The following is a 27,291-nucleotide window of genomic DNA, read 5'->3' as shown; positions in this document are numbered from 1 at the left end:
TCTTAAGCAGACTCTGAGCCCAACATGGGGCTTGAGCCCAGGACCACAAGATCATGACCTGAGCTGAAACCAAGAGTCCGACACTCAACAGCCTGAGCCACCTGGGCGCCCCCCGAGCAGACAATCTCTGAGTGTCCTCTGAACGTGGGGCGAAAGTCATAGGTCCTAGTAAATGAAGTTCAGGTTGGTGTCGTTCTGTAGTTGAGCAGAAGAAAGTCAGTTGATGGGGTCACTGAGGTGAATGCAGTCAGCCCCCTGTCATCAAAGAAGGCTCAAGGTCAAAACTGTTCAGAGCCAAATTACCAAAATACGAAAAAGATTCTCTTAATAAAGAATATATTCATTATATTTCTTCCTAGTCAGCTGGGATAAGGGAGGCTGGGAAGCCACAGGGTGTTCTTGAAGGTTTCTCTGGAGGGATCTCGAGCTTGGGACCTGCAGGGGTGGGGCAGTCTAAGACAGCAAGCCCAGCCTCACCCCCTTGCAGCCCGTGCCTCGTGTCAGTCCCCAGGCCCACAGCGAACCCATCTGGATGTCTGACCTACCCATCCCTCCCTTTACTCCTTCAATGGACACCAAGAGCAGAACCCTTGCAACCGAGACGGGTGCCCGGGGTGCCCCCATTGCCCTGCCATTTCCCAGCCTCAGTGGCTGCAAGTCTGGCAGAGATAAAACGGACAGTCCTTCAAATGGAATTTAGGGGATAAAGGGCAAACCAGGCAACTGGAATGACATAATTATAAGGAAAGTGAAATCAGTCCCCAGTGGTGGAGTCCACTGACCTGCTTGTCCTGGGATATCAGGTGGCCGGTTCTGCAGCTGGGAAGCTTGTCCTTACCGGCAGTCTGAGTAGAGCCTGGGGTCACTGTCTCCTCAGCGAGGGGAGGGAGTGCCTTGAATAGGTGGTAAGTGGGGCCCCCAAGGTTCACAAGGGACACTGAGTCGAATAGGACCCATGCAGAGAAAGGTAAGCAGGAAGAAGGCACATGGTCTAAGAAGCAATATTGGGGAGAGGGGTTTTTCTGGGGTGTTTGGTCCAGAGAGGTGAAGGTCTAGAGAGAAATAGGGCATCTAGGTTGAATAACTCAAGGCCTGCTGTGGGACGGAGGGCCTGCCTGGCTCTGTGACTTGATGTCTTAGCAGAAATCTCTGTCGGTTTTGGGATCTGTACTGCACAGTCCTTTGATGAGCTCCTCTTATGTTTGCCTGCTCTGCACATACACTTCTGCTCAGAGTGCCCCTAGATGACCTTGTGAAGCACCCATGTCCCAGTCTTTCTGCATGGTTCCAGTGGGGCTGCTCTTCCCTTTGGCCTAGTTGGCCCAGCTGATCCGTGCTTGGCAATGCCACCCCAGTGGGGGACAGTGACTGGCTACTGGCTAATAGGGGGCAAGCCTGGAGTGGCTGTGCTTTCCAGAGACAGCCTTGCTGAGGGGGAAGCCAGCCCATGGAAAGTAGAGGCATGGAAATAGCCGGAGACCAAGAGATGAGGACACTATGGGTCCTTGGTCCTGGCAGGCTTGAAACCAGCATACCCTGAACCTCTCTGTTACCTGACAATGCATTGCCCCTCAGCATAAGCCAGCTGGGATTGGGCTTCTGTTACTTGCAACCAGGAGTGTCCATACAAATGTCGCAGGTCCAACTTATTCTACTGCTTCCTTATTCCCTAAGTTGGCACAAGATGGATGATACCAGGGAGGCTTGCTTGCTAGGTGTCATGCATGGTGGAAAGTGCTAGACATGCACTATTTCCCACACGACTGAGAGTCTTACTATCCAGCGTACAGATGTATAAGTAAGGAGTCTTTCAGCACCTATAATGGAAAACCCAGCAGCTTGTGCTGTGCCAACAAGGACTCCCTTTCCCACTGTCTTCCCTCTCTAGCTTCACACTGAGGATCTACACATTGTCCCCCTGGCCATCCCCAGAAGCCCAACAGGCATTGCCTTCCACCTCTAGTTCCTGATCAACCGTTGCCATAAATCACACCATACAGAACAGGGTGGGGTGTGGGGTTGGGAGGTTTCCAGAGGGAAATTCTGCACTCGTACGTGGGAGTGAGGAGAGTTGACAGTGGACAGAAAACAGAGGCCAGCGCCATAAGGCTACGATGTCACATCTCCTGCCGCGATCACATAACTGGGCAGCGTCCAGACAAATGCTTGTGGCAAAACTCTCCCCTGCTGTGTTCTGCGTCTTCCTCTTACTGCTTCTTGTCCTGTCTGCTCCTGGAGCAGGCGGCGGGCTGCAGGACAAGCCACCAGCCCTGGACCCCAGAAGTGAGGCACCTTTCTCTCTGCATTTTGGCCTCATCTCTCCCCAGAAGGTTTGGGGATTTGAATCCTCTTTCCAGCACCTTTGTGGTTTTCTGGCTTCCCTGTACACTGAAGGCAATACACAGCCTGCTGGGCTGGGTGCACAGAGCAGCCCCTGAAAATACGGTGGTCATGTTTCCTTCCTCTCGGCCAAAGACAGCATAGAGGTAATGCGTTGATCTCCCAGGGCAACTAGTCAGACAAAAGCAGGGCCCTCCTCCCCCTGAACTCGACATCGTACCTCCTTTCCCTCCTTTGGGTTGAGAGAAGTTGGCTATGCTTGTCAGACCTCTGGGTGTGACATCCACCTGCCAGGTGTGCTGGAGGTGAGGGAAGATGCGTTCCTACCTGCGGTCCCAACATGCAAACCACTGAACAAAGGCGCTGGCCTCTGAGATTGGGAGTAAGAATGTCTTGTCACCATGGTTACCAGGAAATGCTCCCACTTACATATAATAAGGGCTTTAGAAGACGCCAGGCCATCTGATATTCCAGGCTGGGGCCAAATGAGAGGGTGTCTGGAGGTCTATTCCTTATGCTGTTACCCGAACACGGCGGTGGGCCAGGTCCTGAGCCCCGCCCTGGAAACAAGCCTTTATTTTATTGGGGTGGGGGGGCAGGACAGAGGCCTGGGCACCGTCACCCAGCGTCCCTTTGTTACCCAGCCTTTAGTCCTGCCTCTGGCCACGACAGTGCTGCAGGAAGGAGTGTTTGCACTCAGTGCGTGCGTGTGTGTGTGTGTGGGGGGGGGGGTCATCCCAGATAGGGAGCTGTGGTGGGGCGGGCGTTGGAGAAGCCAGTCGTCGTCTTTAGTCCTCACGCTCCCACCTGGGAGAAAAGAAAAGAAAAGACCCGGCCTCCTCCCCTTCCAATCTCCCTGACGACCCCCCCACCCCCGCACCACGCACACAGCCGCGCGGGCTTGGGGGCGGCGGTCCTGGAGGGAGACCCCGCTGTCGGTCGGGCGCTCAGGGCGGCTGGTCCACCCGCCTCGAGTGGGCGCGGGGCGATCCGGGGCTGTGGGGGATCCGGGGCTGCGGAGGACCCGCCGCACCTGCCCCGCCCGCAGCCGGCACTTCCGCGGGAGCAAAACAAGAGCACGCGCACCTGCCGGCTCCGCCCCGCCCTGCGCAACGGCCAATCGCGGCTGCGTGGGCGGGGCATGGGCGGGGCCGGCGCGGCGGGGCGGGGCCGAGGAGCCCCAGCGGCAGCCGGAGCCCGAGCCGGCGCGGGGCGCAGCGGCCCAGCCTGGAGCGAGCGCAGCCTCGTGCCCGCCGCCCGTGCCCGCCGCCGCCGCCGCCGCCCGTGCCCGCCGCCCCCAGGGCATGGCCTGTCTGATGGCCGCTTTCTCGGTCGGCACCGCCATGGTGAGTGAGCGCATCCTCCGCCCTCGGGGCTTGCTTCCGTTCTCCGGCAGAGCCAGGAACGCACAAAGACCCGCACCCTCACCCTGGCGGCCGCCCCTGGGTCCCCGAGGAGAAGCCCGGCTCCGACTGCCAGCCCTGACCACCTGGAGCCGCGGGGTGCTCCTTGCGCCCTCAGGGGCCGCGGGGCAGGCGGAGGGGCCAGGAGCGTGCCGGGGGCGGCCAGCAGCCCCAAAAGTGCACCGATTGGCCCCCCTCGGCCTCCTCCGGGTAGGGTCCTGGGGCCGGGTTCCCGAGCGCACTGGGAAGGGTGGCAGCTTGGGTCGGAGCGAAGGGGCGGGGGTCCTCCCTTCCGGCGCGCGCGGCCGGGGCTCGGGAACCGGCACTTCTCGCGCCACCCTCCGGAGCGCCGGGCACGGTCTGGGGGAACAAAAGAGGGAGCTGCTCCCCGAGAACCGGAGCCTGCTCTGCCCCTGGCGCTCCCCGGGGGACAACAACCTCTCCCGGACCTGCTGGGGAGGAGGCGGCCGATTCCGGGGAGGCAGCCCAGGGACCAGCCTGGATACCTGCAGGCCACCTTTTCCGCACCCTGGACAGAGACCGGGGTGGGGACAGGGACGCGGGTCTCCCGCTCCCGAGGGTGCCAGATCCGTAGAGGACCCCCGGGCGCCGGCAGATGAGTTCGAGACACAGTGACGTCACGGCTTGTCCCAGGGATGGTCCAAAGTCTACTCTTGCCCCTTTCTTAGAGCTCTTCCATAAACTCACATTAGGAAAAAAACAACCCAAAATACCCAAAACAACACACTAGCCGCCGACCCATCCATCCTGGGGCCTTTTATTTTTCTGCCTAGCGCCCCGACCTTGCAGTTCGGCACTTAACGGACTCGATCTCGGGTCATCTAAAGTACAAATAGGAAGTATTCCGAATCCCAGCCCACCTCGCCCTCCCTTTCCAGCCCTCTCTCCGTCGTCTGCCTATGGATTTACTATCCTGCTAATTACTCCCCATAGGCTGGGAGCCCACAGCGCGCAGCACGCACCGGGGTTTCACCCCCACCCCTCGCCTTATTTCATTTTTAGCATCCTGTGTTTGAAGTCAGCAGGGCTCGGCAGGGTTTGACCGACAGTTACCTCTTGCCTTGAGCCCAAGGAAAAAAAAGCGTAGCTGCCTGTGTGCGCATGCGCTCTCTCACCACCGCATCCCAGGCCTCCAAACAGGTTACCGTAGAACACATACCGAGCGTCGCCGGCGCATTATATAATGATTTTGTGTAAACCGATAGAATGGGGCTGCAGGCGTGCTTGGGACGTTGGTGGAGCAGGGGCGGGGCGGGGGCGGGGGAAGGGGGACTCGCCGACCAGGTCCCCTCTGTGGGCTTGCCTTGCCTTCCTTACTTGTCTTCTCAAGCAGGAGGTGGGGGATGGAACCACAGGAAAGGCAGCCCCTCCTCCTGACATTTGCTTTTATCTGGTCCAAGGTTCGGGTAACGCCTGGCCATTCTTCCTTTTACATTTGTGCATAGCTCTGGGATTCCTAAATTATGCTGATAATGGAAAATTCGGGAGGTTATTAGGGTAGCTGTAGGTAAGGAAGGTTTCAGACCTTTTAGGTGCCAGGTAACTCTTGAAGTCCTTTCAAGGCTGCAAAAGTGGCTTATACATGTGAAAAAACAACGAATCGGAATGTTTTAAGGTATAGATTTTTTTTCATGTCAGGATTTTTTAGTGCTATGTTCTAGTTTGAGGCAGACCCAGGACCCCACTGTTCTGTGCTCACATGGAGACACTAACCACTGGGCTTATTTCTTCAGAGAACATTGTTTTGTTTGAAAAACCATTTTCCTCCTCAAAAATCTTGTACCTTTTTTTTTTTTTTTTAGTTTAAAACATTCTACCCAAGTCGTAAACAAAGAGCCCCTGAGAGAGCCCCAGCGTCCTGAGCCTTCCCTCACCCCCTGCTCTGGGGTCCCACCTGGGGCCGACTGTGCCAGGTGTGAGTCTGGAAGAGCTGACTTGGAAGTTGCTCGAAGCTCCTGGCCTTTCGCTGGGCTGGGAGGGGCAGGCACGAGGTCCCAGCAGGGTGGTGGTGTTCGGGGCTGATTGAAGTGGGGTTCAGTGGTGATGAAGTCTTCAGTCTAGGTGACCACACACGGTGTACCTGCCTTTGGCTTAGTTAAGGGTGTGACATGTGGATTATTTCCCCCATGGTAGTAGCCTTGAAGATTCCTGGCTAGCATTTTCCTCTCAGGTGCCCGGGGTACCTGGCAGGGACCTGCCCTCCAATTGAAGGGTCCACTGGTCTAGGTGGGCACCAAGCCCAGCCGCGACACATGCGAGAGAGAACTGAGAGAGAAGCGTGTGACAATGCCTGCCGCCTGCATCTTCCTCTTCCTCTGCCTCCCTTCCCCATGAGCTGTGGGAAGAAGTTTCTATCTCTCATTGCGTGTCCCTGGGTAAATAGCGTGAACCAGCCTCATAGCGGCCTGGGGGCCTGTTAGAGACCCTCCCCAGCAAAACAGGCATCCCTGTATGCTTGTATTTCAAGTGAAATCAGCACGCAAGAAAATATTCTCAGGAACGACAGGCAGCAGCAATCCCAGATAGGGTCTCCTCGGCATTCCACGCCCATGAATGGATTTACTATTATTTACCACTTATGCGGCACAAACTGCGTGTGGACGGGGAGGTCGAAGATCCCCGATGCTGGGGAAAAATAGGGAGACGTGCAACGAAAGGGAACCAATGGGGAGGGAAGATGTATTTGTTTCATTTTTAATGAGCTCAGGAGGCTGAGGACAAGCTAGCTGTAACCTACATTGCCAGCCGCTCTGGTCTGCGGATCCGTTTCCAGAGAGCTGGTCTATTTCAGAATGACAGCCACTGCCTCCCATCATCCAAGGTTTCATGATTTTATTAATTGGGCAAGGTCATTGGATATCCGTGGAAGAAAGGTGGGTAATGGTATGCGCTGCTTGGGTGTCTGTTTTTTTTTTTGAGGGAGGGTGGTGGGATTATCTGGTTTCCTCAGTTTCTCGTGGCTTTTACTCTAATGGGCAGGAGCTGGCATGACCCAGGGTCACGTACAACTTGCCTCTAGAAAGCTAAGCAACATGCGAGTGCTGTTAAGGACACTGGCCGGGATAGCCGGCGCAGAGGGGAAGCCACAGGAGCTGGACCCTGGCTTGGCTACTCATTAACCATGGGTCTCCGGCAGGAGGCCTTCTCTGTGTCTTAGAGCCCAATTCTGAACAGAGTGGGAGATGGCAATCCCCCCAGTGGTGTGGAGATAGTAAGAGGCATCCCTTCTGCAGCCTAGAGTTTCCTGGGTCTAGGGCATTGTCGGGCCCATAGTCACTGTTGTCTATGATCACTCACCTGGGATGTGGGAGGCATTATTCAATACTTAAATAATGAGTCCTTGACTCTGCCTCCTCCCACCCTCTCTCCCAGATCGGTTTAGTCACCCCGCTTTGTCCTACTGGCCTGTCTGCTTGCCTCCCTCCCCACCTCCACTAGGTGCTTAAGGCCACCGTCACCCTCCCATCTGCATGTCGCCGTAGGAGATGGTTTGTAATTACAGTTTCTGGTCCGTTACCTCCATTTCAGAACCCTTGGTGCCCACTCCCAAGACTTCTAGATAAAGTGCAAAACCCTTCACAGGGTTTGCAAGTGCTTCACACGCAGACCCCATGCGTGTCCAGTTTCCTCTGACCCTCCCACCCTCCCTCCTTCCCTACCACCCGGAAGCGGAGCTCCAGCCTCTGAATGTCCCTCAGATCCGGATGTTCTGCTCCCTCCTGCCGCTGAGCCTTTGCACATGCTCTTCCCTTGCAGGTGCCCTCCTCCCACCCCACCTGGTCTCATTCTGGCTCTGGCCTCAGGGCATTGTGACTGCCCGCAGCATTCTTGTCTGGGACCCCAACCTTGAGTGGGGAGCTTGCTGTCTGCCTGGCTGGCTGTTGACCCCCAGGGCTTTGCTGGGGGCTCTCATTCCTGGACGAGTGAGTAAGCAAGAGAAGAGACAGGCTTGGAGTCTGCCTGCTGCAGCCAGGGAGAGCGTGCGGCACCATCTGGACAGGCCGTGGCAGCCGGGATGCCAGGGTGGAGGTCCTGGGAGCCACCTCTGGTGGGGAGCCGCTGGATCTCCCTGCTCCCAGCTGAACCCCCGACAGCTGGAGCTGGGGCTGCCTGTAAGATGTGGGTTTGGAAGCAGACATTTCGCTTTTCCTCGGAGGTGGCTAGTGCGGGGAGCGCAGGCTTTGGGGGGCAGGCCTGGAGCAGACGGGTGGCGCTCGGCACCTGCTGTAGGTGCTGGAGCGGTGTTGCGTGTGTCTGCCTGGTGCCCAAAGTCAAGTGTGTGCTGAGCTAGGGCAGGGCCTGCTGTCATTCCTTCAAGGGGCCCCAGCATGGAAGGCAGTGGGCAGAGCCGCGGCAGAGGCCGTGTCCCGCAGCACCCCCCCCCCGACCCCCACCGCAGAGCAGAGGGGCCCTGAGGAGTCCGCGGCCAGGCAGACGCAAGCCTTCCCGGCCTCAGCCTCAGGACCGCAGGAACCTACTTCTGTTTGCGTGTGAAATGTTTCCCATGTTCGGTGCCAGCCTCAAACCGAGCTTAATTTTCTCAGTTTTACTTGGCACTTGAATTTTTATCCACAGAATGTTAGAGTCCGTGAGCTAAGTTTTATTTGGTGAAGCTTTTCAGAGGTAGGAGATGCCTGGGAGGGCTGTGTGTGTGTGTGTGTATGTGTGCGTATGTCTTTTAGTTAAACAGCAAAGCAACATTTTCAAACATGACAAGAACCCGAAATCCGTGTGCCCACATCGCCCCTCGCCCGAAGTGTGCTTCTAAATACTTGGAAACTTAGAGCAGCCGAGGTTTTTTTTAAAGATGTATTTGTGTATTATTTTAGAGAGGGGGAGGGGCGGAGGCAGAGGGAGAGAGAATCTCAAGCAGACTCCCGCTGAGTGAGGAGCCGGATGTGAGGCTTGATCTCGCGACCCTAAGATCATAACCTGAGCTGAAATCAAGAGTCTGACATTTAACCACAGGAGCCACCCAGCTGCCCCAGGCCTCCAAGATTTCTGAGGCTTTCAATACCGTGATGGAAATAACCCCAGCTTTTCAGTGGTGCAGTCAGGGACCCTAACGAGGGCGCTCTAGTGGGGGGAGAGCAGGATGTCCTCAGTCCTCCCGCGGGCAGAAGGGCCAGGATCATCGGCAAAGGTGATCGATGGGCTCTCCCAATATGGTACTCAACCGGATGGAGGAGAGGTGCCAAAGGCCCTCACTTTGGCACTGTGCAACGCTCTCTTTGGACTCAAGAGACAGCCAGGAAAAGCACCACGCAGTCTTTGTCTGCTCCAGGGTGGCTTTGTGTTTTGTACCTGAAGCCCATCGATCTGCTCAGGGTCGCCAAGCTCTTAGATAAAGATGTTCCTTTCTTTGCATAAATACTTTCGGTGCTTGGCATACCTGTGTGCTGACTCCCAAGGAAAGCTTCCAGAAGCCGACGTTGCTACCCAGTGTCAGGTCCTCCGGTTGCAGCAGGAGGAACACCTCCTCTTTCAATGACTCGGTTCGGGGATCAGTGCTGCCCCTCACCTGACTGTAGGGCTCGCAGCAAGCTCCAGAGAGTGTCTGAGTCTCCATTTTGTCGTGTGTACAACAGAGAGAGTGAGCAACCAACCTTCCCAACGTCCCGCGCTAGGAGGAGGAGACAGTGAGAGGCAGAGCTGGAAGTGAACTGGGAAATTTGCAGGAAGACACAAGGCCGACGCCCGCCCCACTGAGCGGTGCCCGTGGAGCCTCGGCTCTTGGGAAATGTTCTTGAGCTTCCACGGGAAGGCACTAAAACAGCTCATTTTAAGTCAAACGCTCCCAATTACACATTTCTTAGGGGCTCCATGCATCTGTACCCGGTCTTTGAATGAATGGACTTCATGTAAATACATCATTTTCACCGCAGCCAGTGTTTGACTCTTTGAGACAAGCAAGTCCTTTGTTATAGCTTCGAGAGTCCATCTGAGGATTCCGCAGTGAGATTTTGGTAGATTAGTTTAATCTTCTACCTTAGGCATATAGATATATATAAATGCAATAGAAGCAGTGATAGCAAGAGATGACCAACCCCTCCCGGTCAGCGCCGGCGGTCGCGTCCCAAGGGTTGCCCTGGGTAATCGGTGACCCCGAGCCCCATGGCTAGTCCCTGGCGCCCTTCCCTTCGCGGAGCTCCTCACCTCTCTTGTGCTTCCTGCCCATCTCTTCTAGAATGCCAGCAGTTACTCTGCAGCCATGACCGAGCCCAAGTCCGTGTGCGTCTCGGTGGACGAGGTGGTCTCGGGTAACACCGAGGCCTCGGAGACCGACCTGCTGAACGGGCATCTGAAGAAGGTAGACAACAACCTCACGGAGGCCCAGCGCTTCTCATCCCTGCCACGCAGGGCGGCTGTGAACATTGAATTCAAGGACCTCTCCTACTCGGTCCCTGAAGGACCGTGGTGGAGGAAGAAAGGTAGGGAGGGCTGCTGTGCGCTCGTGGGAGGGGGGACCGCGGGGGGGCGGAGCCTGCGGGGGGAGGCGACAGGTGGGCGGGACCATGGGGTCTGGAATTCAGGAGGCGGGAGCCTTCCCACTCCCATCCCTGCTGCTGCAGCCAGTTTCTTTAATGGCTTTGTGGCCGACTTGTCCTCGCCTCTAACGTGAACAGGCTGGATGAGAGGACTCCCGATTCCCGCTGGCTCTTCTGTCCTGGTACGATGACAGAGACTCTCGGTCAGCGTCCGCGCGTGCTGGCTGCCCTGTGGGCTCGGCCCTCTTTGCTGGGTGCCCTTGATGTTGGTCTCTCAAGAGGGGATGGTTTCTGTTTTGGAGGGAAAGGAAGGCAGGGGCTCCCTCCCAAGTTTGAAGGGGTACAAAGTAGCCGGTGACCTAGCGCGGCCTCTCTGGCACCCGATCGTCTGCATTATGAGTGGTGACGAGGGGATATGAATAGACCATTGTCCAATGAGCTGCGGAAAGGAAGACAGAGGACCGGGAGGCTCTGGGGTTCGCCGCGGTTTGCTGCGTGTTCGCGGGATGTGACAACCGAGGCCGCTATTTGGAATTTCCTTGGGCCCCGCGTGTTCTCCTGTGCTGGCTCTGGGTTTCTGAAGTGTGTAGAGTTAATGCTTCCCTGAGTTGGCATTTCTTTGTCCAGCCTGACCTGTTTCTTCCTGTGGACCTTACTCCGCGTGTCCCCCTGCACCGAGCGCCCATCCTGCACCCTCCTTCAGGCGGGTGGGGGGCCGGTTGGGAGAGGGCATGTCCCACGTCCCCCCGGGAACAGCAGCCCGTGGGTTCTAATGAGCCGTTTACCAGGACAGGGACGTCTGTGAGGAATCTGGAACAAGGACAGTGACCCAGGTGCCGCTCCTCGTTTTCCAGGATGACCCACCAAGGCTTTTTTAGTGTTCATTTTCTTGTCTTTTCCTGCTCTTACTTTCCTTTTGTTCTCCTACTCCCTTGACGCTAAGCTGTTGAGATTGTTGGCATGGACGCCCTCGGCTTCCTTGTGACCCCGGTGCTGGACCTTTGACGGACTGGCCCCTGGGACCTGCTCGCCACCTGGGTTGCCAGATGACTTCATGTCTGTTTGTACAACCAGGAACATGTCCTTAGTCTTATCAATGGCCAACCGCACGCTGCCATCTGATACTTGCGTTATCAGAGCTTCGCCGGCCAGTGTTGTAAGGAAAGCAAGCCTGTGGCGGGCTCAGGGTTGGGTCCGTCCGTGTGAGCCCGTTGAAGTTTCAACACAGGCTTCCTCACAGCCTTTTCCTTCCCACAGTGAACGAAAAAACTTAGGGAAAACCTCGCCGAGCCACTAGGAGGGCCTCGTTGCTTTGGCTTGTTTGGTCTAGACAGAGACCGTGGCAGGCCTGCGAGGGGCCGAGGTAGATGTTGGCACATCTGTTATTTGTGGCCGCAGAAACAGCCATGAGGTTTGGATGGGTGTCCCTGACGGTGAAGGTGGTGAGAAAATGGTGCGAGAAAACGGTGGAAAGAATCTCGGTTTGACATGCGACACAGCCAGTGTTCGCGGTTTGCGAAATGGAGAACAGCATTTCCTATTCAAGTAAGGGGCTTGTGGATCCCATGCTCTCTGCGAGTTAGAACTGGTCGCGCTAATTGTCCAGGTCAGCCAGTGGTGACGGCCTCTTTATTAGTGAGGGAGGGGCCGCCCCTGCCCCTCCCCAGCCGCCTTCTTGGAAGCCTCGCCCGGTGGCCTCCAGACAGAAGCTTGCCCTACAGTAACCTGTGTGGGCTCCGGAGGGGAGGAGCAGGAAGTGGGCCCCATGGGACCTGCCAGTGAGTCAGAGATGGTTGGGGCCAGAGGGGAAGAAGGGCAGCATCGGCCTGCTGTGTCCCAGTTGCTGGCTTCTGAACCAGAGGGGCCTGATGTCTGGCTTCCTTCCCTGCCCCCCGCTTCAGCACCTGTTTCCGCTTTGCTCCCCAGCCCTTCCTCCCGCTGGGTGCCCCATCATTTCCTCTGTTCTCAGTACCCTGAAATTCAGAATTTAGATGGCTTCCCACTCCCCATGAATTTAGGGTGGGAAATGCTTCTCACTGAGTAGAAAGGAAACAGAGCAGTGGAGGGGCTCGCCTGGGAACCCGAGCTCGCCAGCAGGCCCACCCGGATGCCCCATGCCTCGCCTCAGGGAGACAGCACTGCCCCTCCAGACTTGGTGCCCACTGGGTCTCGGCCCTGCGGCTTGGCGGGTTGGCTGCTATATCAGGCTGCGAGCTGCGGCCAGGGAAACCCAGAGCTCCCAGTAGGCTCGGAACGTGGGGACCGTATCTCCCTGACTAAGAGCCCCCCAGGACAAATCATAAAAGTAAGCATGAAATTTGGAACTGGTCATCTGGGCTGCCCCAGGGGAGGTCCCTGGGCAGGAACCTGCCAATCTGCCTTTCCCACCCCGTTCACCACATTCTCATGGGTGAGCCCCCCCCTTCCTGGGGTCCCGCTCCTTTGCCCTCGGGGTGAGATCCTGCCTTTCCTGCTGTTGTTCCTCTGGCAGTTGGCGATTGCCGTGGCGCCCAGCCGTGATTCAGCTAAGCTGAGAAGTAAAACCCAGCCACTCCGCGGGCCTGTTTCTCACTGGGGCCGTTACATGTCCGGCATCCCCTCTGTGAGAGGCCACGTGTAGCCAACCTTTGGGGCGGGGGCTCTTTCTCTTACTTCTCTCAGCACATTCGTTTTGCTGACTTTCTTTTTTAAGGCTTATTTACTTCAGAGAGAGAAAGAGCAAGCATGGGGTGGGGGGAGGGACAGAGGGAGAAAGAAAGTCTAAGCAGGCTCCGTGTTGAGTGTGGAGCCCCACGTGCAGCTCGATCTCATGACCCTCAGATCGCGACCAGAGCGGAAACCCAGAGTCACCAACTGCACGGCCCAGACGCCCCGTGGGGAGGGGGGTGTTGTTTGAAATTCAGCTTTCCGTGTCGAGCTCCCCGGAGCAATCACACTGGGCCTGGATGCCCTGGCATTTCCGGGACGTGAATTCCTGGAGGGCCCGGCTCCAGGGAACCACAGTGATGGTGCAAGGTCAGAGCCAAGGCCGGACCCGCAGTCCGACTCCTGCTCCAGCTCTCTTCCCATCACAGAGACACTGGGCCCTTCCGTATGTTCCAGGGCAGCGTCTTCCTCCCACGGCTTCTCCCAGAACCAGGTGCTGGGACCCAGTTCGACACAGAATGTGGTAGCCAAGCTTGGCCATGTGATTGGAATAATGTTAGAAACTCCTACACGATCGTTTTAAAGAGAGCGTCCTAATCCTCGCCAGAAAGGTGGCAGGTAAATCAAATCCGTGGCATCATTGGGAAGATGTCAGGCGCTGGTTCTTTAAAACCCTTAAGCGGGACGATTGCCAAGCACTGAATATGGCATCGAACAAACATCTCTACATTTTCAATTGTCGTAACATTTTCACCATATGATTAATGATGTCTTTGGAGGAAAAACCAGATCATATAATAGATTCCTAGTAGAGAACATAATTGTGAAAGGAAGTGTTCTCGGGAGAACGAGTACACCCCAAGGATAATTTCACCGGCTTCTGATGTGGTAATTACTTTCCCCCAAGGAAGGTACTCACATAGCACAAGTGGATGGGACAAATGATCTAGAAGAGTGTGGACGTGGGCACACACAAGCCCCCGTGTCAGGGACGTGTAGGGACGGTCTGCTCCGGAGGTCCTAATTCGCCCTCACTGTGACTTACTTTGAAAGTGGCTTCCGTTCCTATAAAGAAGACACCATGTTGGGAATGTTTAGGACCCCCGATTAAGAACAGAATCCCCCTCATGAAATTCTCAGGGGAACGTGCCACTGCGGGAGGTGACAGGGACGTCTCACACTTAAATAGCACTTGATGGCTTTCAGGGCTGGGTCACACAGGTGCTGTGCTCAGGATGTGACCCATCACGAGGAACAAGGAGAGTACTTGGGGTACTGGAGAGCAGTGCTCCCCAAGGAAACCCGGGTCGTTTCTGTCTGGAGAATTAAAGCCGTGCATGGGACCCCTTAGCTCGGGGCCAATTCTGATTGGCCTCTCTCTCTCCCTGTGGGATGCATGAGGTTCAGAGATAGGCCCTGAGTCCCAGGTGCACAGAAGATGGCAATGGAAAAGCGGGTCTGTACAATTTGGGGCCAGGGCCTGGTGAGGAACCTGGTAAGCCCCTGGCCCCGAGGCCACGCACAATCAGACCACCGTGGCCCGGGGCTGTCGTGACCCATCTGATGAAACCATTAGGTGGTACCTCGACTGTTAACACTGGTGGATGTCCCTTTTAATTGACCTGTGGGGATGTCAGGCTCCTTTACCATTCCTAAGGACCCAGAAAGGATCTCCTCGGCCTTGGGACAGGCTCCAGCTGTCCCGTCCCCTCACCAGAGAGGTGAGCTGCTGTGTATGGCTTTCACATAAACAGGTGACATGATTCTTAGAAATTATCTACGCCTCCCATGATTACCTGGCGACAGAATTCAGGTCGAGAAGAAAAGGAATCCTACTTGGGGCGCTAGAGAGTTTTCTCCACTGCGCCTCGGCCTGGCACCCGTCTCAGCACAGTGATTCTGGTGCACGGACCAGCATGTGGGCTCACTCTGAAACCCTACCTCCCAGCCTCCACCTCACTAAATAACCAGGAAGGAGTTAGAACCTTCTGGGCGGATCCACATCGAATTATCCATCCTGCTCTGCGTCTAAGCTTTAAAACGCATTCTCAAATTAAAGTTTGCTTTCTCTTAATTTCCAAAGCTACCTCCCGGGCCCACAATGACAGACGGGCTAAAATGAGTGGAATGCACCACCAAGAAATCTCTTTCAGGAATTCCATTAAGGGAAGACTGGATTCCAACCCGGGGCTGGCTGGCTCAGTGCAACCCACGGGGGCAGGGACAGGGACAGAAGGCCTCGGGAGGAGGACTGTGGGGCTCCGGTGGTGGCTGTGGGCTCGCGGAAGGGTGGGGCTGCTCAGGTTCCAGGGGGTTCTGATGGCCCCCAGCACGAATGAGTGAGTTTCGTGTGCTCCCTGGGAACCATCATGCTAAAGTGGATTTGGGGGGATAGGTACAAAAGAAGATTGTTTTTAATACTCTGCCTTTGTCTTTATTTGAGACGGTAGCTAATCTTCTAGGACAGTGGGATGAACCTATCTATACCTTGCTCCAAGGGCTCGTTGCCTGAGGCTGGGGCGTTTACAAAGGAAGCCCAGTGGCCCTACGTTGCCATGGACAGCCCAGAGCTGGAGCGCTCCTCCCTTCTCCTCTGGGGCCAGTTCTTTGGTCCTCAGTCCTTGGTGGCTCCCTCGGGCAGGCAGGCAAGCCACCCACTCAGGCCCTTTGGTGATGAGGTCTTCTGGACAGTCTTGATCTTCTGCTTCGTGGGCTTTGAAAACACACTGAGGAGGGACCAGCTCTCCCACGGGATCATAACAGAGGGGTGCATAGGGACCATGTTCAACACCAGAGGGGTGCTAGTTTCCAAGGAGAACGTTAACATCCAAGAGTCTCCATGCTCTTCCTCTGCAGCCGGCAGCCAGCCTGGAAGCCCAGCCATCACCAGCTGGGACCTGCAGTCAGGTGCCCAAGGAAAGGTGTGGCACCATCAGTCTGATGGCCCCTGCATCTATGGCTTTGGTGGCCCAGCCAACACTGGCCTTGAGGTTTCCTTTTCTCCTCTGCTTCCATGTCCGGCCACCCTGTCACTTTCCCATCTGCAGCTTCTCTATTAGGGCACGCTCACCTTTTGTCATTTTCCCAGAGTCTGCTTGTCCCTGAGCCATCTGGTCTCTTCGAGGAGACTTTGCAGGGCTGTGCCCTTTCTCAGTGGGGTGCTGGTGTCACTGTCTCACTTTTTGAAAGGTATTGGTGCCACCCTCGTCTTCACCTGCCAGGTGGGGGCCCTCCTGCCTTCCTTGAACACCCCAGAAATGCTCACATCTTGAGAACTGCACATTCTTGAGCTAAAAACCCAAACCTAATCTGTCAAGGCAAAGAAATAACCCAAGGTGACATTTGCTGAACCTGAAACCATCCTGTTGTTTATAAATTGGCAGAAAGAAACGTTTAGTAACCGTACACCCGTTCTTTTTGAGTTCAGTTCTGGAATCAACAGATTTGCTTATTTGAAGGAACAAAGGTAACCACGTGGTCAGCGTAAATCGGACCTGCCCCATCCAGGGGTTTGGAGAAAGGGGGCGGGGCATTGTCTATCAGATCCAGGCTGACCAGCTTCCAAAACCTTTGAGGGGAAGCTTCCCTTCCAGTGAAATATATCTGATACTGAGTGTTTGGCTCATCATACGAGATGAGACATCAAGAGGAGTTTTCAGAGTCAAGGGTGGAGGCCGGCGTGCCAGCAGGGAGGCCCTGTGACCTCCGCCATTGGCTTCCCTTCTCACTCTGCAGCTGTGTTGTCAGCCACCTGCAGCTCTGTGGGGTAAACGGCATTCCGTGTTAACATCAGGACATGCCAGAGTGACTTCCAGATTCTTATTATGCCCAATTGAGACCTATACTGAGAGTCCGAATCTTGGAGGCCCACGGGGCCTCTGAGCTCCTTTGGTCTGACCTCCCACTAGTGGAGCAACTCTTCTTGCCTCATCCCCGCCAAAAGGATGCCAGCCTCTGTCTGGACACTTGCGACAGCCAGGGACTGACATCTGCCCGGGTAGTCAGGTTGTTGCTCGCACAGTGTAATTCTTAGAAAAGGCTTCTGTCTGTTGCGCTGAAACTGACTTGGAGTTCATCTGTTGACCCCAGTTCTGCTTTTTGGAACTTCGCAAAAATACTTACAGTTTTGGTCTTGAAATAAGCACACAAATTAGGAAGAGAAAAAGCCTCACCAAGTACAAAAAATAACCAAGTGCATCAAGACCCAGGGTCACCCGAGAAGGAAAACACAGAAGCACGGGGCCCCTGGAGGGAAGGAGGCTCGAGTCTCACTTGGGGCGTGGGCATCACCATGGCATCCCTGGGGGCAGGGTAGCAAGCAGAGCTCATGCTCTCCAGCCCTAAACTGAGGAGTGGGGCTTCACAGACGAGGAGGTTGTGAGGCCGTCTTTCTGTTTCTTTTATTGTCATAAGGCAACGAAAAGTCCCTTGCCTTCATGTCTCAGTGGCCTATCTTGAAACTGAATCTTTTTAGCGGGAGTTTTATGGGATTTCTTAGTTGTTATTTCTGCCCTCTCACTTTTTTAGGAGAAGTGTTTGTTTTTTTTAATAAAAAGAAAACTGTCCCCTAAGCCCATGCTGTTGGCTTTAGCACACTGTCTCCTGGAAGGCTCATGGGAGGGTCATGGGGGCCTATCAGCACCAACATCTCACCCAGAAGTAAAGGAGGTTTCCAGGGAGACAGATCTCAGATTCAGGTTTAAACCTCAAGTCTTTACCTGTTTCTCAATGAGCTCCACTGAGAACTCACCTCCTTTTGTCATCTCCTAGGCCCACATCAAACTAACTAACTGAAACGTTCTTGCCTGTGACATACCCAGCCCCAGGCCTTGGTGACAGCTAAGGCACCACAGAAGGCCTCCCTGCCTCCTTGGCCAGGCGGTTCCCACGTTTCCTACCTGGGCTAGGCTGGGGTAGGGGACAGTTTCCTTTTCTAGCCTGGGTAGGACCTCCGGCCGCCTGGCTAGGGACTGGGCTGAGCATCTCTGCCCGCCCTCACCGCCCCCCCGCCCCGGATGGGGGTGTCCGGCCACCTGCCCTCCGCCTGCCCGCTCCTTCCCAGGGCTGCGAGACTGGCTTGTTATCAAAGAACGGATTCATTCGGGCCAATTTTCACCTGCGCCTTCTCGGAAAGGTGAGGCTCTGGCCGCCGGCCTGGAGGAGGCTCTTCAGCGGGCTCCAAATACGGAGGGAAAATGCATCCCTCTCCTTGGCCCGCTGTGCCAAGGCCGACTCCGCAGGGAGGCTGCCCCCGGGGGTGCGGGGCGCACTAGTCCCTGCGAGACGGCCGGCCGCACCTGCGCCCACATGCAGATCTGGCCGCGGGTCTGGTGGAGGCCGCCGGGAGGATTTCCGAGGATGTTTTGCTTGCCTGGGAACCGCACCTTGAGGACCGCAGTTACAGCCCTACATGGCCAGGGCCCTAGCGCGCGCGCAGATGCGGGCGGGGCAGGTGCGCGCCGCCGCGCGTGCGCAGTGGCTGCCGCCGCCGTGGCCTCCGCCCGCGCCGGGGTTACTATCGGTCAATGCTCGCGGGTAACCTCGCCGGCTCTGCGCGATTGGCTGCGCGCGGGGCGCTGTTGCTAAGCGGGAGCAGAGGGGCCTAGCGCAGGTGGGATGCTGCGCCCCCGGGGCGGCCGGGTCTCCCGGTCTCCGCCTCCCCGGGCCCGGCGCCCCGTTGCTGCTGGGCCCCGGGACGCGCAGACTCGGGGCCAGCCCGGGCCCGCGGAACAGTGGCGCCGGGGCCGCGCGCGCCCCTTCCCGGACCCCCGTTTCGCCCCGGAGCGAGGCCGAAATGGAGCCGATGAGTGGAGAGAATCTCCGGGCGATGACGCTTATTTTGATGTCGGCTTAAGCACGACCCGGGGCCCCGCCGGCGTGGGAGCAGCGCGCAGACGTGGGGAAGGGCCATCCGCGGGAAACGGCGGGCGTCCCGGGCAGTGTCTGCGCCCGGGCGGGCTTTCATCATCAGCCTGGGGAGGGAGCGCGAATTTTCCAGACTTCCATTTAAAGTGGAAGGTGGCGCCATTAGGTCGTTCCCTTTGAGATCACCGACTTCTGAATGCCTGTAAAAGCTTCTGGTCTCGTTTTGTTTCAGGCTCACCCGCAGGTGGGGCGCTAAGAGGGCGGGGCCGGGCAGGTTGGGCGGGAAGCACCTGGCCCCAGACCTGGCGCCCTCCCTACCCTCAGGTCAGTGTTTAAAAATGAGCAGGGCGGCCTTGGGAGTCCTGGAATTCCCCTTAGGAATCCGGAGCGGGGGATCCAGTAAGCGGGCTGGAATCCGGAGGGCCCAGGCTGCTGAGTCACTTCCAGGCTGGGCGGCAGCCGGCAAGGAGAAGTAACAGCTGAACTTGATCCTGGGTTTGCTGGAGCATCTAGTACACGTGTTTCTTGAACCCACAAAGGTGATGGTAAATACAGCTTCTGCAGCTGGACCTGGGAGTGCCAGTGGAATTGGGTGCCGTCCTTCACCCCCCAGGACCAGGGCTTTCTCCAGACACACGCGGCCCTGGTTCCTTTGGGCTGCATTTGCCTGTGTTATGAAACCCTAAACACCATCGCTCATATGCTTTGCTCAACCTTTTGGGCTCCTGACCCAATGCAAGGAGACTAGGGACTAACGATTTTTCTCACAGCCTTGGGTTTTACTGGGTTGCTTATTTGATTTTGTGACTGTAGCGCTGACATTTTTGTAAACGGACAAAGGGACCTACAGAGTTCCCAAGTCTCTGAGGTTAGCTGGGCTAAAGGTAGAATGCACAGGAAGTCAGAGACGGTGGTGGGCAAGTTTCATCACCGTAAATTCTCTCTTACCTTTTCTGGGGGATTTGCTGGTATGGAGGGTAAAAACTTCTGCAAAGAGAAGGAAGTGCCCATTTCTGATAACTGAGATGTCTTATTGTCGTGAACAGTAACCGTGCATGTTACTAACATAAGATCATACCATATACAAAAGTCTGGTTGAAAAGTGGGGGGCCCAGTGGACGTGCAAAGGAAGCTTGAGGGTTTCCTGTTTCTAAGAGCTTGTCCAGAAAGTGCCTGTGTCTTTAGTGGTGTGAGCAGTGAGCCTTCTAACCTAATCTGTGTCTGGTCCTGCTTCCCTTACTTTGTTAACCAATGTGCCACGTGCTCTGGGCCAAAGTGCCCCACTTTTCCTGCCTCTCATTTTTACCAGGCCCGGAGAGGAGGACGGTCACAATCCTCTTGTCTCTCTGTTCACAGGAATGTTCTGTGCGTCTTGATTTTGGAACTGGGTATGTCTCAAGGGCTCCCCCTCCTGCTTGTCTTCAGACAGTTCTCTCGGGAGCCCCTCTTCAGGCGTTGCTGGGCACAACTGCTCTCAGTGTTTTCGTGGTCTTGCCCTGTGTTGTGGCCCCTGCCAGGAGCCTACCTTGTCTCCCCAGGTGGGGGAAAGGTCCCTGCACCCATCCTTCCCTCTGCGGCTTGTGCCTCCATGCCCTTCTGCCCCCATGGTCCTGGCACTCAGCATACCATTTTGTGTTTTTCTTTTTCTCCGCTTCCAAATGGGGACTATGCCGTAACCCCTGTCGCAGGACAGCAGGAACCTCGAGGAGGTGGGACGCTTGGATAGTCCCTCGATGAATGGAGCCCATGTGCCACCTCTGGCCGACCACTTAGGAGTAGGGGCTGCCTGCTGTTTCCTTAGGTGGGCACAGCCTGGGACCTCACCTTACGGCATCCTGGAGGGGCAGGCTGGCGGGCAGGTGGGGGCTTGGGTGGTGGGCAATCTGGAATCTGGGCCAGGCGAGGCAACCTTCTCTTGGATCCTGGGTCAACCCCTTATGAGCCAGGTGGCTTTGGGCCTCAGTCCCCACATCTGCAGAATGGGATGAGGAGAGGTCCATCGTCAGGGGATTGGCGCGGGAATGGCTGAGGCTCACAGCCGGGCGCATTTCAGTGCTGTAGGACTGCCCACGTGCTGGCTGCTGGGTTCTTGCTTTTGGCTCCATCGAGGATCTTACAAATAAGAACAATGATACCAGCGTGTCTGTCTTCCTAGCAAACCACACGGGGAGCTCTCCTTACCATTCCCTTGTGGCTCAGAGCAGCGAGGTCCCCTGTCCCCGCAGCAGAGTGCCTTCCCTTACCGGGGACCCACGATCTCACGTCCCGACACCCTGGGCTCTCTGCCCTGAGGAAGACCGTCGACCAGCACTGGGAGTGTGCCCAGGGGAATTTCTGTACTGTCCCTTCTCGAAGGCCTCCGGACTTCCGCTCACGGTTATTATCAGGACTGACCCCCATCATTTCAGGGATGCAAGCAGATACCTTATTTCCGTTATTTCTGGGGGGTCTTTCCAGAATGTCCTGCTTGCTGGCTGAGGCGGGTTGCGTCGCTGACGCTATTGACACGGAAGCGTCTATACTGCTGTGACAGGATGGAAATTTCCACCATAGGAACCGTGTTCCCGGCAACATTACACTTCAGAATTTGGCCCAGGAGCGAGGTTCATGTGGGTTATCTGACAAGGGTGTGAGATGTAATCAGGTGCTGGGCATGTTAGTCTTGTGGCTAGATTTTCATAGCTGCAAACTAGGGATGTTGTGCCCACTGCTGGCACACAGGCAGCTATGGTGGGGCCAGCGGCCTCTCAGGCGTGAGTGGTGATGGGCCGTGGTCTCAGCCTGGCGGCTGCATCACCAGCATGTAAACCTCGTTCTTGCATTTGCAGACAGTAAGTGTGAAATCCTGTTAGGCTGTAGTTTTGTAAAAAAAAAAAAAAAAGCATGTTCCTTCCTTTGAGTCATAAGTGAATGTGTAACAAGGCAGAGGTTAAGACGAATTGAATGATACATGGGGCTTCGTGAGAACCTTCCTTTCTCCTTCTCTCTTCCTTTTAATAAAAGGACTGCAGGTCCAGCACCTTCTAGCAACACTCTCGGTGGAGGAGGGTTGGGCTTGGGAATCTGGGCTCTGGGATAAGGGTGTGTGTGTTCAAAGCCCCATTCTACCACCTACGACCCGGGCAGCTGGGCGAATTCCTGTCCCTCTCTGTGAAAGGCCATTGCCATCACCACCATCGTCCTACCCTTCTCATTGGATCAGATAACTTCATACATAGGAAACACTGTGCCCAACATGTAGTGTTGGTTTTTGTTCTTGTTTTGTTTTAAGATTTCATTTACTTGGAAGAGAGAGAAAGAGTGGGGGGACATACACAGGCAGAGGGAGAGAGACAGAATCCCAAGCAGACCCGTCGCTCCATGTGGAGCCGGACACGGGGCTCGATCCCATGACCCTGACATCACGACCTGAGTCAAAACCATGAGTTGGATGCTCAACTGACCAAGGTTGACCTGGGTTACCCCCCCACCGGCATGTAGGGCTTAATAAACAGTAGCTACAATCCTTCTGAATGGTTATATATGTGATATAATAAATAATAGGTCACATCAAAGCTGTTTGGTTATCATTCTAAAACTAAGTTTGGGGCAAAAATCGAGGCTTTAAAAAGTAAGGGCAGCCAACCTGGTTCATGGTGACGTTCAGTGACGTGTCCCAGCTGTGCTGGCATGACCCTCACCTCGGCCCATGGGAGAGTGGAGGGGAGCCGCATGCGACAGCCACGGTCACAGGTTCTAGGTCTTGTCTTGGAGGGAGGGCGGCACCCTGGGAAGCCTCCTCGGACCGCGAGGCACCGGTGTAGGTAGACCAGGAGGCTAACGGCTTGCCTTGCCACGTCCCCAAAGCCATGTGGGGCACCGCGTCCACGTCATCGATGATGGAACCCTGTAAGCGACAGGTTCAGAGTTCCTGCAGGGGCTGCAGAGACCCTGGCTTGGATGGAGGCCAGCTTGGCTGACCCCCACGTCCCTCCTCTTTGTCCTCGGTCCTACAAAGCAGATCCGGTGACCACCCAGGCCCATGGCCACATTTTGTCAACTCCCTACACGAAAATGTTTCCTTCCTTCACGCATGTGCCCTAAAGCCCTGTTTTGGGGAAGAATGAGACAGTGTGGTCAGAAGAGACTCTCCCAGGAGTGTGCACAGCTCTGGCGGGTGCCCGTGGCCCTCGCTCCCCTGCATGACCTGGCTGGGGGATAAGAGATGGGCAGTGGAGGAAGGATAAAGTCAGCCACTTTGCCAACTGTGTCAGTGGAAAGCAGGGGTTCTGGGGGCCCGGGACAGCCTGGGAGGGCCACTTTTACCATCTAGCGTCCCTACACTCACTGTGACAGCTTTGCCCACCTTCGTAAGTGACTGCCCCTCAGGACGCTGGGCAGCCGGTTTTCATGCAAACTCGTGCAAAATGGACATTCTTCGTTGTCATGTCAGTGAGCTCGCTGTCACCTGAAAAGGGAGGACATGTTGGGCCCGTGTTTCTGTTGGGGTTTTGGAAATCTACAGGGTGTCAGCGGGGTGGGACGAGGGTGCTGGGGCAGCTCCGTGGGCAGCACAGGGTCAGGCCCAGGCTTCTGAGCCCCACGTGGCCCGAGAGAACCTCTCTGTCCCCTGTTTTCCACTGGGGACTGAAAGCCCCCGTCCTCCGGGGCATCTCTGAAGGGAGAGCTGGCTTCAGGATGCTGGGTAAATTCAGCAAATTTATTATTCTTATTTGAGGGAGGACATGTTATGTTTTTCTCTTCATCTGATCTGGAGATTGGTATTTTAGCACGTGTGTGCGCGCGCATGCGTCAATGCGTGTGATTGCTCGCTGGTTTGAGAGATAATCTGTGCGGGATAGGGAAGGTAAGGTTTCCTCCTGCTTCTGTGTCAAACCCAGATAAAGGCTTTATTTGTTGTGAGCTCTGTCGCTGTTGGGTCCCTGCCCTGGCCAGTTCCACCGTGAAACCTAGAACGAGGGCCATGTGAAGGGACGTGGGTCTGCTGCAGGCTCCCAGGCATGGGCCTCTGGTGGGAGAATCAGGCCAGAGTAGACATGGCGCGGGGTGGGAGTGGGGGTTGTAGGGCTGCAGGACGGGCTATCGGACCACGAGCAGCTCCTCGCCCCTCCTGGCGCAGGGCTCCAACTCAAGCCTACCTGAGCCATCTGCCAGCATTCAGCAAAACTTGATCAGAATATGGTCACATTTCCAAAATCCCCTGCACCAGCTCTAGGGACTCGGTAAGAAACACAGCAGTTGGCACCGTCATCGCTGCCCCAGTAATCGGCGCATCTACAGCCCTCCGAATCGCGTTCCCTTCCCCGTAGACGCCATCTTCCTTTGCAATCCCCACTGCCTTTGCAGCAAAGAAACTGAGCATCTCCTTTGAACTTGAGCATCCTCCCTGGCTCACAGATGGTCGGTTCTGAGTTGCAGAATTGTAATTTGTGATTTTAAAAAATCCTGGGAGCACAGAGGGGGTCCTCATGGTTGGAGCATGAGGGGGTGATCCCAAGGCTTCTCTGCACCGAAGGGCAGGGGCTATCAGGATGATGTCCATTTCCTTGACACAAAATAGTTGATGCTGTAACAGTATCTCCGTTGGAAAAACCTTGCAAGAGCTGGCAGTGACCTTTACCACTGGGGAAGCACCTGTGCCCGCAGAAAGCCCGGAGGCGGAGAAAACCCCCGGCTTGCTGGCAGAGCTGGCGTTTCGGAGAGGGGAGCTGACTTGGCGAGAGTCACACCAGCAGGGATGAGTAGAAACCAGAGTGTGAACTCCCTCACTTCCCGACCTGCCAGCTGGGGGTGACTTCCAAGTCGGAAGACCTGTGCCTGGCAGGTTCCTGGGTCCCCCAGTCATCGGCCCAGCCCTGCCCCAAAGGTGCAGGTCAGACCCAGCCTGGGAGCTGTGTTGGTCGAACCTGGGTCCCCTGGACCGCCTCTGGAGCTCGCTGCAGTCCGTTCGGACGCCCTGTGCTTTGTGCCAGAGCGGGTAGGATAGAGAAAACTTGAGGATCAGAAGGGTTTTGGGCCTTCATAGATGGAAAAGTCAAAGGAAATGGGATTTATGTGAAGACTTGAGCCTTGCTATTGGCTTGTGGATAAGCTTGATTTATAGAGAAGCGGTCGGGTTGGGGTTTCGATGTCATGAAGGTTAGGAGGGAGCTGGAAAGTGGTGCTCTTTCCGGCTGACTTCAGGTGTCCCGGGCAGATAAAGGGATTACCTAGGGAGGGGAGCTGAAGCCCATTTCCCTTCACGCTACTGCCCGCCCGACACTCCTGTGGACAGTGGAGTCTGTTCACTTGTGAGCCAGGCTTGCCGCGTTTCCCACAACCAGGCACAGAGGAGAGGCCAACTAGGGGATGGGAAGGGGTCAGGGCAGAGGGCAGAGCAGAAACAAAGGCTATGGGTGAGGCCAGGAGGGGCCTATGAGCCTGGCAGACACCTGGGGCCTCACCAGAGGCAAAGAAGAGGGAGACGCTGAGGGCTGGGACGTGGCCAGGCCAGGTGGGCCAGCCTGCTGGGAAAACCAGGCAATTCAAGCATTTTCCTATGACTTCCTGGGCTCCACCTGTCCTGGTGCATCTCCACAGCTGAGCGTCCCGCTGGAACTGGGGTGCACAAGCCCCCGGCAGACCCATGCCCACGCCTCTTCTCCCTAGGAACATCCTGGAGTTAGGTCAGGGACGTGGTCCTGGCAGGAAAGCCCCGAGAGCCCAGGACGGGTGGGGGATGCAGCAGGCTGGCCGCAGGGGACAGGGGGCGGGGCACAGGTCACTGTTCCAGGGACAGTGACCCCAACACCCGAGTGGCTCCCAGCAGCCACAGGTGTCTGCTCGAGGAGAGTATCTGGGCCACCCCGTGCTTCGAGGGAGTCCACGTGGGGACTTTCACGGAGGCCGTATGTCCAAGGCAGCTTCTTAAGGGGCGAAAGTCATCGATGGATATAAAACAGCTTTCCGAAGGACGTATGGCTCTCGAGGCCTTTTTCACGTACGATACTGGCGGAACAATTCGGCCGCTCTAATAAATTACCCGTGATCGAACCCTTGCATAAAGGGACCTCAGTTCCTGCCAGAAGTGTCCACGGAGCTGCGGGGTGAAGAGAAGCCTGTCAGGCAAGGCGTCCGCTCCCTGACAGCACAGAATGGGCGGTCTCATGAGCTTTTTTCCATTTCTTTCTCATGATTTCTGCCACGGAAAGACATGTCGTCTGGAGATCAGTGGCACGTGCAGACGCTCGTGCTGGCCGGTGTAACCTGCACACGTATGCTTGTATTTCTACGTGGGTATTTCTTTTCAAGTCAGGGAAAGGATGGAAAGGTTCGCAGAAGCCAGGCCTCCAGAACACAAAGGCCCTGGGCTGGCAGAGTTCGGTTTAAGAGAAATTAGCTTTTGAGATCACACACCATCCCAGCCACATCCAAATTCATATCTGCTCTGCATACGTTTACTTTGTTCTGAGGGAGAAGGTGATGTATGATTGATACGGTCGGTCCTAAAGCCTCCGCTTAGGATAAGTTAAGAAAATGGGGGTGGGGCAAAGCCTGTGATCGTAAGACAGTAAACTTGACCATGATTTTTAAACTACACTGGGAAAACCTCATTCTACCTCAGATCAAGCAGGAATGTCTAAGGTAAGAGATGTGAGGTGTGGGACGCTTGGGTCGCTCAGTTGGTTAAGCCGCTGCCTTCAGCTCAGGTCATGATCCTGGGGTCCTGGGATCAAGTCCCTCATCAGGCTCCCTGCCGAGCAAATAAATAAAATCTTTAAAAAAAAAAAAAGATGTGAGGCGTTCTACACTCTCAAGAAATAATCTCTAGCCGATGTTTTTTCTGCTTCTTGGTGAGTTTGCTTCCTTCCCCATCTTCGTGATTTTCAGCGTAGAAAATGTTTGAATTTTTTCCCTATTCTCGTGACAGGATAAAGCATGTACTCATCATTCAGCAAATTTCTTTTCTTTTCTTTCTTTTTTTTTTTAATATTTTATTTATTTATTTGACAGACAGAGATCACAAGTAGGCAGAGAGGCAGGCAGAGAGAGAGGAGGAAGCAGGCTCCTGCTGAGCAGAGAGCCTGATGTGGGACTCGATCCCAGGACCCTGGGATCATGACCTGAGCTGAAGACAGAGGCTTTAACTCACTGAGCCCCCTAGGCACCCCATCATTCAGCAAATTTCTTATGAATTTTCTGTTACAAGCAAAGTATTTTTGTTAAGTGTTGGGGGCGGGGAATGTGGATAAAGCATGGCCCTCGAGGAGTTTAGGTTTCCCTGGGACAGAGGTCATGGGGGGGTGAGGAGATGTGCAAGAAGGGTTCTGGGAACTGGGAGCAGAGCGGGTGGGCATCAGTCCCACCAAGTAGAAGCTGGGGTGGGGGACGGATGTGTGATGAGCCCAGATCCCCAGAAAAGAAAGGGGTCAGAGCCGCCAGGACGGCCCCGCTGAGCGCCCAGCCGTGGGGCTGGAGGGACTCTGGACCAGGTCGTGTGGCTGAAGTTCTGGCTTCCCACCTGCTGGCTGCAGGACTGTGGGAAGGTT

At 55.8% G+C, this 27,291-nt stretch overlaps 1 protein-coding gene across 3 annotated transcripts in view; it reads left to right on the top strand.

The window, feature by feature from the left end:
* Positions 1–27,291, top strand: part of ABCG1 (ATP binding cassette subfamily G member 1) — a 65,215-nt gene that overhangs the window by 9,420 nt on the left and 28,504 nt on the right. For 2 of the 3 annotated variants that reach the window (XM_032865285.1, XM_032865286.1), the window contains exons 1-2: positions 3,591–3,686; positions 9,952–10,195. In XM_032865285.1, coding sequence (XP_032721176.1) covers positions 3,645–3,686; positions 9,952–10,195 — 286 coding nt within the window. In that variant the 5' untranslated portion in view covers positions 3,591–3,644. Of the gene's footprint in view, positions 1–3,590; positions 3,687–9,951; positions 10,196–27,291 lie in introns of those variants that run through there. The other variant, XM_032865287.1, reaches the window with a different exon arrangement.

The sequence above is a fragment of the Lontra canadensis genome, unplaced genomic scaffold (assembly GCF_010015895.1).
Source record: "Lontra canadensis isolate GAN:19392208 unplaced genomic scaffold, GSC_riverotter_1.0 scaffold29, whole genome shotgun sequence".
NCBI lineage: Eukaryota > Metazoa > Chordata > Mammalia > Carnivora > Mustelidae > Lontra > Lontra canadensis.
The sequence above is the reverse complement of the archived record's forward strand: the minus strand, read 5'-3'. Positions and strand labels throughout refer to the sequence as shown.